Here is a 12,061-nt window from a genome sequence, read left to right as displayed (position 1 = left end):
TAATTGGATCAATTAATTTCGTGATTGAATAAATAAACAAAAAATTTGTGTGTATATGAAATAATGTAACTTTTATTAAATTTATTTAACTACAATTCATTTTAATTTTTTTAATTATTTATTTAATGTAATTCATTTTAATTTTATTTCAATTAATTTGGTATGTAATTAACTTTCTTTAATTTAATGTTTTTTAATCATATTGTATACGATTTAATTTATTTTAATTTTATTATCATAAGGAAATATATGTATATGGATGTCATCAGTAGTGCTCAGACTGGAGGATTAAATTAAGACCCAATTTTTTCTTAGTGTAGATTTATCCACATGATGGCGTGTAATTTCTTTTTTATTTTCTTATTTGTTATATTATTAATACAAATTCACTTAAAAATTTTAATATTGTTAACATTTATTTTTCCTTCATTTATTTACGTTTTTTTCTATTTTTAAATGTTTACTTGTTAATTTTGTTACAATTTTTATTTTTTGCATTTTGAATTTTCGTACTGCGATGATATAATATCTTTATTTTTACTTAGTACTATAACTTATAAGATATAAAGACTTAGACGATATTAAAAAATTATTGAAATAAATAAATTATTTCATGAAAACTCAAATAAATTGTTTTCTTAATTACAACCAATATTATTTGGACAGATCCCTACAAAGAAACATACATAATTTCAAATTGCCTATATATCCGTGTTAGCAATATGGGCGTTTTTTTTGCCATTTTGATATAGCAGATTACCTCAATGACAAGGGACTTCCTTTTTATAGCCGAGTCGGAATGTCATTTCACATTACGGTGAAACCAGTTAGAGAGATTGTGAAACGCTCAGAAATGCCAACCAGAGAACTGCAACCGGTGCTTTTTTTCGTATTGCAATCTTACCCACAAAATGTCGGTGGCAGTAAGTAAGAAACCAATTGCAATGCGATCTTTTACATTGACACAAATGCGAGAATAAAACTACCACTAGTATATAACAATGTTCGTATGCAGTGTCTTGCAATCTTAAACCAATCGACATCGTAACAACGCTCGATAAACAAAAAACGAGTGTGGCACTTAAGTGTGATTGCACTCAACAACAACAATTATCAGCAGTTGGCATTAGCTCAAGAGAATTGAGAGATTATCAAATAAGAGAATACCAAACTGCTGAGATATGGGTAATCAATTTGTGTGATTGCTTTATTACGGTGTTTTTGAGAGACCAACACTCATACTAAGAAACACCGAGAGTCGTTGGTGGTTGAATTTTTTTACCAATTGGTGTTTTAAGATTGCAAATATTGGTGTTTACTAAATACACTGGTCGGTCGCGGTAGATCGCAGCCGTTCTCTGATGCCAACATAATTTCTTAGGGGGAAATGATGTTGGCATTTCTGAGCGGCATCGAAACCGTGACCCTTTGTATACAAGTCGGCATGGCAAATATTGTACCACGGTGGTTCGCGGTCCGGAATCTCTTCCGCGACTTTAATGTTACGAACCAAATAATAATTTTCCCAAATAATTTATTATTAAACTCCTTCTAATCCCCAAAGAAAACCAGAATATTTTTTTTCCGAGTTGGTAAATTTTTATTAATTTCAACTTAAATTCTAGACAAAAATTATTAACCCTATGACCTTTAGAAGATCGTCATTAAACTAAATGTATATACAAGAAAAAAAACTAATTTTAAAAACTAAGCAAAACCAAAACCTCTTGAAGGCTGTAGTCATGGAATGGAAGGGTGATGCGAGGATTTTCATCTAGCATTTGCTATGTTGAAATTTAAAATAAAAAAAATTTAGGCCTGAAATGAACGTTGGTTCATAACCACATCCAAAATTTTCTCAATATGTGCCGTGCAATTGGCCAAACAGAGATCAGCATAACGACTTAGGAAGAACATAAAACTCTCCAATTGTTCAATGGAACAGGCATGGAAGCCATTATTACCACGTCCTATATTATCAATGGCAGTGATGATGTTACGCAATTTACGCATATATTCCGGTGATTCTTGGAATTGGTCCACAGCAGATTTTCCAGCAGCTGGATTGGCACAGCTATGTAGCATACGTTCCTCAAGATTTTTAAGTTTCTCCTGTTGATTGTGCAGAGTTTTAAGCATTTCGGGTACAGTGAATTGTGATTCTGAGGCTAATTTATCGGTTTGAGTTTTACTCAGATTTAAATGGCGAGCATCTTCAAATATTTGCTTTAGGCCCTCAACAGCCTGTGTGGAATAGGTTTGATTATTCGCTTGATTTAGGGCTAGATCATCGCTTTTAATGGAACAGCTGTCCGATTGATTACTGCTCAAAGCTGAAAAACTTATACTCTGTTCCAGTTCAACAGATTCAAAATCGGATTGATCCAAATCACTGGTTTTAATGGGCGATGGATTGGTCCAGGTGTATGTGGCATTTGTAGCTGTGGGAGATTGATTGGTATTGGAGAACTCATAGCTGTCTATGCCAAATCTTACGGGCTTTTTATCATCCGCAAATTCTCGTATATAACCAAAGAACGTCTGGATTTTGGCTTTGGTTAAAGGCTTTCCAGCAAATGGTAACAGAACATCTCCAGTGGAGAACCAATATTGTGAACAATTATCCATTTGGGGAATTTTTCTGCGAATCTCCTCTGATGTTAGCGACGAATCTTCGGAAAATTTCTGATCATCTATGCCAAAGGTAATGTCATGATTTTCCAAATACTTCTGGGCAAAAATGTTGCTCAATAGCATTAACCTTTCCGCTTCGTAGTGATGAATATTCACGGCGGCAGTAAAGTCTCCAGCAGAAATCCAAAATTGTGAAGTCTCCACCTTATGAGTAACTCCCAATGGAGGCATCGTTGAGTTATGAGTGGCTTCAGCACTACTAAAGAAACTGGCATTTTCCCCAAAAGCGCTCGGGGAATATTCCAATTGGTTGACATCTTCCAAGGAACAATCTTCCTTGATAACCTCCATGTGAGGATTTTTCAGATGCATAGGAGTATTGGCTTGAATGGGGCTAATAATGGTCTTTGGTAAACCACAATGGGCTGTGAAAATTTGCTCTACTGGATTATCTCTATGGGGCGTAGAGAAACTTTTGGGATTTTCTGCCACAAGCTCTGTTATTAAGTTGTAGGATTTTTTGGGAGGCCGCATGGGTGATTCCATTTCATTGGACCCCGTCTCGAAACCTTGATCTATGAAACTATCCACCATAAGTTTATGTTGCTCCAGTTCCATTTTATGTTTAGCCAAATCAGTGAATTCCGTCGATACTGCTTTGTTCTTAAGACCCATTCTGTCGTTAACCAACCCATCCTCTTCTTCGGGACCGGCTTCAAGCAATGAGGGCCAAGATCGCGAAAGATCCTTAAAGGGTGATCGTGGTAGATCTGAGTCACAGAAATCACTTTCGTTCGGTGGCGATGGTGAAGACATCACCGTTAAGGTATAGGCATCCTTAATTTTCGATGGTGAATTGATTTGACGCATGAGAGAACGATCCAATTCTACTATACTCAAATCCTGATTAATGCTGGCCGGTTCAGAGCATACCGAAGTGTTGGCAGTTTTGAAAAGCAATTTCTTGACATAAGCCGTACATTTCTTGGATTTGGAGAGAGTACCTGTGAGAGATCTGTTAAGAGATCTGTTGAGTGATCTACAATCGGAGTCGGAATCTGTAGATATGACTGGATTGGATTCCACTAAGGAATAATCCTTTTTCCAGGTTAATGAACGTCTCAATTTCTTTTTGCGATTGGGCTTTGTTTGTTTAGCTGGAGAATTTTTCATATTCGTGTCCTTTGTTTCAGTATGAGAATCTTCACTAGCGGTCTGTGATGGAGAGGGAGGGGAATATATGTTATCATCTGTGAAATATAAGGCTTTCCCGTTTAAACTTACCTTGGTTATGCTAGTTACTCCTAGATCACTATCAATGGGATCATTGGATTCTTTAATGGCATTGGACACCTTCTCCTCTACTACTATATCACCTTCGAATGGTAGTTCCACTTCAATTACTGAGGAATCAATAGTTTCCTTCTCTTCCAGAGTCTCTTTTATGAGATTAATAGCCGATAATTCTTTGCTCACTGGGCTAACGGCTTCCTGCATTTGTTTGTCTGCTTCCAATCTATTGATGGCTTCCTCCAGCAATTGATCTATTTGATGTTTCGGTATAACATTATCTCTTGAATTCTTCGGTACAATTTCAATGATATCGGCCTTATTGTGGACCGGCGTAATATCAAAGGCCACACCATTTTTCTCCTTTAGCCAGTTATAGAAAAGCTTTTCCAAATGTTGGTTCTGAAAAAACATTTTCGGGGCCAATCGTTCGTGTTGAGTGCGGCGAATCTTTTTTGGAGGAGCAAATGGCTCTACAATAACCGAGGAGCGTATCATTTCCTGGGTTCTTTTAAAGCTGGGCTCAATGTTACCCAAATCGGTAAGGAAACGTACATCTTTCCTTCGGCGATTACTACGAGGCTTTGTGGCGTACTTTTTTACTTCGGGACTAGGTTTGAGAACTACGGTTAGAGTACTGACATGCAAGAGATCTTCACTGTCATTGGGAGATTTGGTCTCAGGTGTCTTCGGAGTTTGTGGTGTTTGGGGTCTTACAACATCTTCGAATTCTTTGGATTTGTTTCGAGTGGGAGTTGTGGCAAGCATTGACGATTCAGGCGAAGAACGTTTGAACCTTTGAAGTGTGGTCGATAAAGCCTTAGTTGGGGTTAGTTTAGCTTCCAGAGAATCACGTAAATGTTTCACTGATCCTTGCTTCTCACATACAACTTCTCCCCGGGCTATTTCCTTCTGAACATTGCTCTCTAAAATCTGGCCATGTTTACTGAATTTGGGATTCTTCTTGGACATATCCTCTATGAATTTGTTATAGAGCAAAGCCTTGTCCTTCACCGATAGCTGTTGGAAAACACTTTCAGCCACCAAACATGTAGTACTCGGTTGTTTTTGTAAGGGTTTCCGTTTCATACCAGGACTACCCACCAATGATGAAATACTGGGAGATTTTGATAATTGCCTTCTTTTGAAAAGAGGACTTGCTCGTGGGCTAGGCAACTTAGCAATGAAGGTGGCAGCTTTGGTCTTGAGTTTAGGTGATTTCGGTTTAAGAGTTGAAGTGAACGTGGGTGAGGCTATAGATTCCAAGCCAGGTGATATTGGTTCGGGAGTTTGAGGCTCTGGGGATCCTTTTCGCATTATCGAATTCATTTTGTTATTGAACAGCAAGGCCATTTGTTTTACCTTGGATTTCTTCAACATCTTTGGGCTTAATGTAGCCGATTTGACTGCCGAGGAGTTTGCAGATACTTTTTCGGGAGTTTCGTAACGCTTCTTGAGTTCTTCCACATTGGTGTTCACCTCCAGTTTTTGTTTATTCTTACGTTTCGACAAAGGCGAAGGAGTTTTCGCCTTATTACGGAAACTGGCCACAGCAGAGGCTACTTTTCCTTTAGTCTTTAGTTTTATGGGGGTATTCTTTACTGAATTATCTGGAACATCAACATCTTCATCGAAATACTTCATGAGATTGTCTATGCTATTCAATAGAACTGTTTTATGCAAGCTACTGCTACTCTCTTCAAAGGAGTTTGGATATTCCAAAGATTTCAGGAATTGATCGTCATCGACATTGGTACACTCGAAAAGTTCTTCACGAGTCATGGTGGCCACCATGGTATTATGGCGAGCCGATCGTCTTTTAGATCTCCGTTGACGATTGTTACGTTCTATAGCCTCGGATAGATTGACAAACTCATTGAAATCATTGTCATTGAAATCAGTGGTATTGACCACCATTTGGTTCATATTGTCATTGCCTCCGGTTTTCTCTAGCGCAGAGTCGTTGGCAATCACAGTTGTTTTAAGAACCATTTTAAGAATTTGTTCTACGGTTGGATAAATTTTGACGGTTGTTGTTAACACGGTTAGTTTCAAATTTAAACTGATACTTAACTCAAACAATTTCTTATCTTATATATCGTCGAAATGAAGCCTTTTTGAGGGTGAACAGGTAGTTGTTCGAAACGATCTTGTAGTCTCACCCACTATCATAAAATTCCAGCCCTTGGCACAATCCACGGCAGTGGCTAATGAGAATTTGATCTCTACCTCTGTTTGGTATTGCTCTATAGTCTCAATGCTCTAGAACAATTAGTACCTGCTGTGTTTCGAGTGTGTGGTAAGCTACTTTTGTTGCAATTTCAAAGGGATTATCATTGCGAAAAATCCTGCGAACAGCAGCTGTATAAAAATTTCCCTAGAATTTCGCGGAATCGCTTATAATTGCCTGGTCGTTTTTATGAAAATTAATTTATGGCTACTTTCCTAAGTAACGAGATTAAAAACGGAGAAATGTAGAATTTGAGGATATTTCAATCCAGAAAATGGTCTTCCAAATGTTGAATGTTTCGAATTTAAAAGCCAAGTTGAATTAGGATTAAAGTTTACATTATGATTTATCTGTATCTTCCTGCTAGCGTTTTTCTTATATATGAGTCATTCTGTAGTCACTTACCGGGTGATTTAAGATAGAATTATTGTGAATTAATTGAATTGCATGTAATATTGTATTTGTAAACAAGGATCTATTATAATATGTCAAATTTCCCGATATTGACTAGACTCTCAGATTAACTTATTGTGTTTGTAAATAAAATAAAATTATACATTATTGTCAAATGCTATTTTGATGGATTTTTTGAGTAGACGACTTCTAAGGGTGCGGCTAAAGTTACTATATGATGTAAAACAATTGTAACTTCTTTGCTTGCGAGTATTTAACTTTTTCTTTTTCCCTATTTCAGAAATTAAACTTGGGAGAATATTTAAAAATGGAACGCTATACAATTGCGCAAAGAACTAAGATTGTTTTTCTATTCATTAAAAATCATCGTTTGATAATTAACACTCAACGTGCATACAGAAGATTTTATGGTGTAAGAACTGCTCCAACGGGTCCAACCATTCGTTCGTTGGTAAATAATTTTGCTGAATATGGGACTGTCGGAGATTCAAGACGTACGGGCAGACCTCGAACTAGCAGATCGGCCGAAAATATTGATGCTGTGCGACAGAGCGTCGAAGAAAATCCGGAGACATAAACGAGAAGACGATCTTCCCAGTTGCAGCTTTCTGACCGCACTCTTCGGCGAATTTTAAAACACGATTTGCACCTCTTCCCTTACAAAATCCAACTAGTCCAAAAACTAAATCCTGAGGACTTCGTATTGCGCTTCGAATATGCTAGAGCAGTTTTAAATCTCGTTGATTAAAATGATTTTTTTGTCAAATTTGAGATGGCCACCACGATCGCCAGATTTGACTGCACCCAAAAAGGTGGCACCAAAAAATATAAATTCAGTGGCACAACACGAAAATGGCGTGTCAGCGCATAAAAGTGCTAAATTTGCCACTAAAGTAACACTGATGAAGGGATACATAAGATTCGGCCTGGCCGAACTTTCGGCCGTGTATACTTGTCCTTGACATAAACAAAAATAAAAATTGCAAATATATTAAGACGAGATATAGAATTATAAGTAATTCAGAAAAATGTAAAATTTTTGAAAATTTCAATTTCTATAAATACACGAAAGGTTAAAATGCCCGACAATATTATTATACAAATTGTTGGGAAATAAAAAGAGAGATTACTCCGAGTTTTAAGAGCGTCAGCAATATCAGTACAACTACCCATTAAAAAAATTTTTTTAGATAGTATACAGAAAACAAAAATTTCACGAAAATTTTCCAATTAAAGTCTTAATTGAGTTTTAAAAATATTCAATTAACACTTTAATTGATTCAACAAATATTTTCATTGACACAAAAATTAATAGTAAATAGGTTTATTATAATTTCTAGTTATAATAAATTAAGTAATAAATAAATAAATTTAATTGATACTATCATTTCTGCGATTGAAGACATTTCAATTAAAAATTAATAGGATCAATCAAATTTCTAATTGAAGACAAAAAATTTTGTGTGTACACACAACATTTTTTGTGTACACATAACATTTTTTTTCTGATTCAATCACAAAATTAATGGATCTAATTAATTTTTTAATTGAAATGTCTTCAATCACGAAAATGATAGTATCAATCACAGTTTTAATTGATTAAAAAATTAATTGATTTCGTTAGCAAATTTCAATTAATTTTTTTAATTGATTCAATTAATATTTTAATTGATGTTGATTGTAAAACTCAATTAATTTTTTAATTTTATTTTTTTTTTAATTAATTTAAAAAAAGTAACTATTTTTAATTACGTTCTTAACTGACTTGGTTTTTTATTTTGATTAAAAAATTGATTGTTTGAAATAATTTTTTTATTAAAAATTAAAAAAAAAAAAATCCATCAATTTTTTTTAACAGACTTAGTTTTCCGAGTTGATTAAAAAGTTAATTTTTGAAAATTTCAATTTCCATAAATACACGAAAGGTTAAAATACCCGACAATATTATTATACAAATTTTTGGGAAATAAAAAGAGGGATTACTCCGAGTTTTAAGAGCGTCAGCAATATGAGTGAGTACAACTACCCATTTAAAATTTATTTTTGTTTAGATAGTATACAGAAAAAATTTCACGAACATTTTCCAATTAAAGTCTTAATTGAGTTTTAAAAATATTCAATTAACAATTTAATTGATTCAACAAATATTTTCATTGACACAAAAATTAATAGGTTCATTTTAATTTGTAGTTATAATAAATTAAATAATAAATAAATAAATTTAATTGATACTATCATTTCTGCGATTGAAGACATTTCAATTAAAAATTAATAGGATCAATCAATTTGTGTGTACACACAACATTTTTTGTGTACACATAACATTTTTTCTGATTCAATCACAAAATTAATGGATCCAATTAATTTTTTAATTGAGATGTCTTCAATCACGAAAATGGTAGTACCAATCACAGTTTTAATTGATTTCGTTAGCAAATTTCAATTGATTTTTTAATTGATTCAATTGATTTTTTAATTGATTCAATTAATATTTTAATTGATGTTAATTGTAAAACTCAATTAATTTTTTAATTTAATTTTTTTTTAAATTAATTTAAAAAAAGTAACTATTTTTAATTACGTTCTTAACTGACTTAGTTTTTTATTTTGACGAAAAAATTGATTGTTCGAAATAATTTTTTCATTAAAAATTTAAAAAAAAAATCCATCAATTTTTTAACAGACTTAGTCTTCTGAGTTGATTAAAAAGTTAATTGTATCAATTAAGTTTTTAATTAAATACTTAAAAATATTCAATTATTGACCTAATTAACTTAATATTTCTATCTTATTTAAAAAGTTAATTGTATCAATTAATTGAAAAAAATGTCAACTTCAATCAACTTTTTAATTGCAAATATTTTGGTGATATTTTTTTCTGTATAGGGACAAACTCCAAACCATGTAGGGTCGTTAATTTTGTTGGTCCGGAGTTTGGACAATTTATATTTTTCTATAGGTTAGGTTAGGTTAAAGTGGCAGCCCGACCAAGACTCAGGCTCACCCAGACTATTCAGTCCATTGTGATACCACATTAACTAAAAGTACCTATTACATATGGGCACTTCTAGTTTTAACCGCTGAACCCTCCCGATCACCTTTCCTTGTTGAACCAACCAGATCGTTCCAAAAACATTAGCAGACTGCTTAAGTTAACGTTTTCCAGATCCGCCAGTAATCTGAAGCTATATGCTCCTAAAAGTTGCTTGCGCTTTACACAAAATGCAGGACACTCACACAAGAGGTGTTTAATTGATTCTTTTTCCTCCGCATCATGACAGCTCATACAATAGTCATTATACTTCGCGCCAATAGTTTTTGCAAAATCGCCTATCAGGCAGCGACCCGTTATAGCAGATATCAGGAGTGATATCTGACGTCTCGAGAACATTAGCATATCTAGTGTGCGGTTTAAGTTGAAATGGGGCCATATTTGCTTGGTGTCGTTACAACCCTTGCAATTCTCCCATCGAACATTTGCCATCCTAACAGCCTTCTCACGCAGCATGAGCTTGCATTTTCTATATATTTTTCTATAACTTTAGCAAGATAATACTGGAGTTCAGTGATATATTTCTTCTTCAAATTAAATTCATGTTAGCTATCAGAGCTGGTGCAGCTCTCTCTTATAAAAGGATTCCTCCAGATTATATTTTGACTACAATAATGACATTTTTAAGAATTTGAATAATATCAAATGTAAATATTTCAATGACACATATTACAAGAATATACATACGAAAAACAATAAAAGTCTCCTTTAAATAAAATCCTTGAAATTTGATAATAACCCCACTGATATCATAGGTGAAATTCCAAGACTGAAAGCCTTCAAAAAAAAAAAAAACACTAAATAAACTTGAAACCCCAAAAAAGACCAAATTGTTCTGTCGAACAAAAACTCCCTTAAGGGTTTGTAGCACATACTAAAGGACAATGTAATTCAAATTGCAATATGAGAGAATAATCTTTTTGTTGAACCTTACACTAAATACTTGTAGAGTATATGAAGCCGAGGATATGGGTTATTGTGGTAGTGCATGGTCTACTATTTATTGTACAATAGGACAAACAGGAAAAAATCACTATAAATGTCTGCCACCGAATATGCCAACAATGTATTCGTACTATATGTAAATTATCAGTAAAGAATAAAATGCAAACACGAGGTAAGATTGGAAATTAGATAGAAATTAAAAAAAAGAAACAAAAAATCTGTCTCTACTGCAGCTGACAGATGTATTCCAGTGACAGGTCAATTATTTTTTACAAGCTTGCAAAAGCATTTTGATCTATTGCATTCAGAAATCAAATTATTCGTGATTTGGATGTAAAACCACAAGTAGCTATCGTTGGAGAACTCCTGTATTTAAATGGAAATAAATCTTTTGTTTCACTTATACTGAAAAAAAATTTACGTTACGTATTTTACACAATATTAAGGACAAATGTTTTTTGTTTCAAATTAATAACATTTAATTTAGAAGAAAGCATATAATCGTTGCTTTAATTTTTCATTAAAATTAGAACACGAATCTTGGAAGTACATGTCTCTCCCATAAAGTCTAAGGAAAACTTTTTTAAAATAAAGAAAACATTTTTGATTTAAAGAGATCGTCTTTAAATTAACTGATATATTGAATCTTTAGATTTAAAATAAAAACACTTTAAATACACTAGGCAACAAATAACAAACTTTTCTCTGTGAATTGTTTCTAGCATATTTTTTCTTATTGATTATGACCTACTAAACACGAAAATGATTTTTAAAAAATTTTCTGTCGATTGGTTTTCGAGACATAATTTTTTTTAATTTTTTTTTAATTTTTGGAGGTACACCTACAATTTTGAGCATATCTTTCGTTTTCTTTGACGTTTTTGATCCTAATACTACTCAAATTAAAGAAAATTGAGCCGTCTACAACTCATTCTCAGAAAATTTTCAAATCGGGTAAGTAGTTTGGATGTTAGCGGCTTAAAAAGTAGAAAAACGGCGTTTTTTAAGTAAAAATGTGGCAAAAAAAACATATAAAAATTCATATCAAATATAAAAAAAATTCTAACGGCAATTTTTTGTTTTTTTTACGTGTAGCTGGAATCTTTACAAAGAAATTAAGCCCTTACTTAACGAAATCTGACAACAAATAGCGGACTGATAATTTTTTTTGGTAAAACCTAAACTAACAAAAGTAACCAAATCAACGCCCAAAAAAGAAATGAGTAGAAACAAAGGTATAACTGTACATTTTATGCCATGTGGAAAAACAGCTGACTTCTTCTTTCGATCTTTTAACAAAAAAAATATAAGTCCGCTATTTGTTGTCAGATTTTGTTAAGTAAGGGCTTAATTTCTTTGTAAAGATTCAAGCTACACGTAAAAAAAAACAAAAAATTGCCGTTAGAATTTTTTTTATATTCGATATGAATTTTTATATGTTTTTTTTTGCCACATTTTTACTTGCCACATTTTTAAATTGCCGTTAGAAATTTTTT

At 33.2% G+C, this 12,061-nt stretch overlaps 2 protein-coding genes across 6 annotated transcripts in view; both read right to left on the bottom strand.

The window, feature by feature from the left end:
* Positions 1 to 12,061, bottom strand: part of LOC142224253 (uncharacterized) — a 562,139-nt gene that overhangs the window by 97,763 nt on the left and 452,315 nt on the right. The window lies entirely within an intron of this gene.
* Positions 1,585 to 5,962, bottom strand: LOC142224254 (uncharacterized). The gene is made up of 2 exons (XM_075294028.1): positions 3,919 to 5,962; positions 1,585 to 3,849 (listed from the first exon to the last, which is right to left on the bottom strand). The coding sequence occupies exons 1-2, from the start codon at positions 5,914 to 5,916 to the stop codon at positions 1,813 to 1,815; spliced, it is 4,035 nt and encodes a 1,344-aa protein (XP_075150143.1). The 5' UTR covers positions 5,917 to 5,962; the 3' UTR covers positions 1,585 to 1,812.

This window comes from Haematobia irritans, chromosome 2 (genome assembly GCF_050003625.1).
Source record: "Haematobia irritans isolate KBUSLIRL chromosome 2, ASM5000362v1, whole genome shotgun sequence".
Taxonomy (NCBI): domain Eukaryota; kingdom Metazoa; phylum Arthropoda; class Insecta; order Diptera; family Muscidae; genus Haematobia; species Haematobia irritans.
This window is presented reverse-complemented; position numbering and strand designations above follow the sequence as displayed.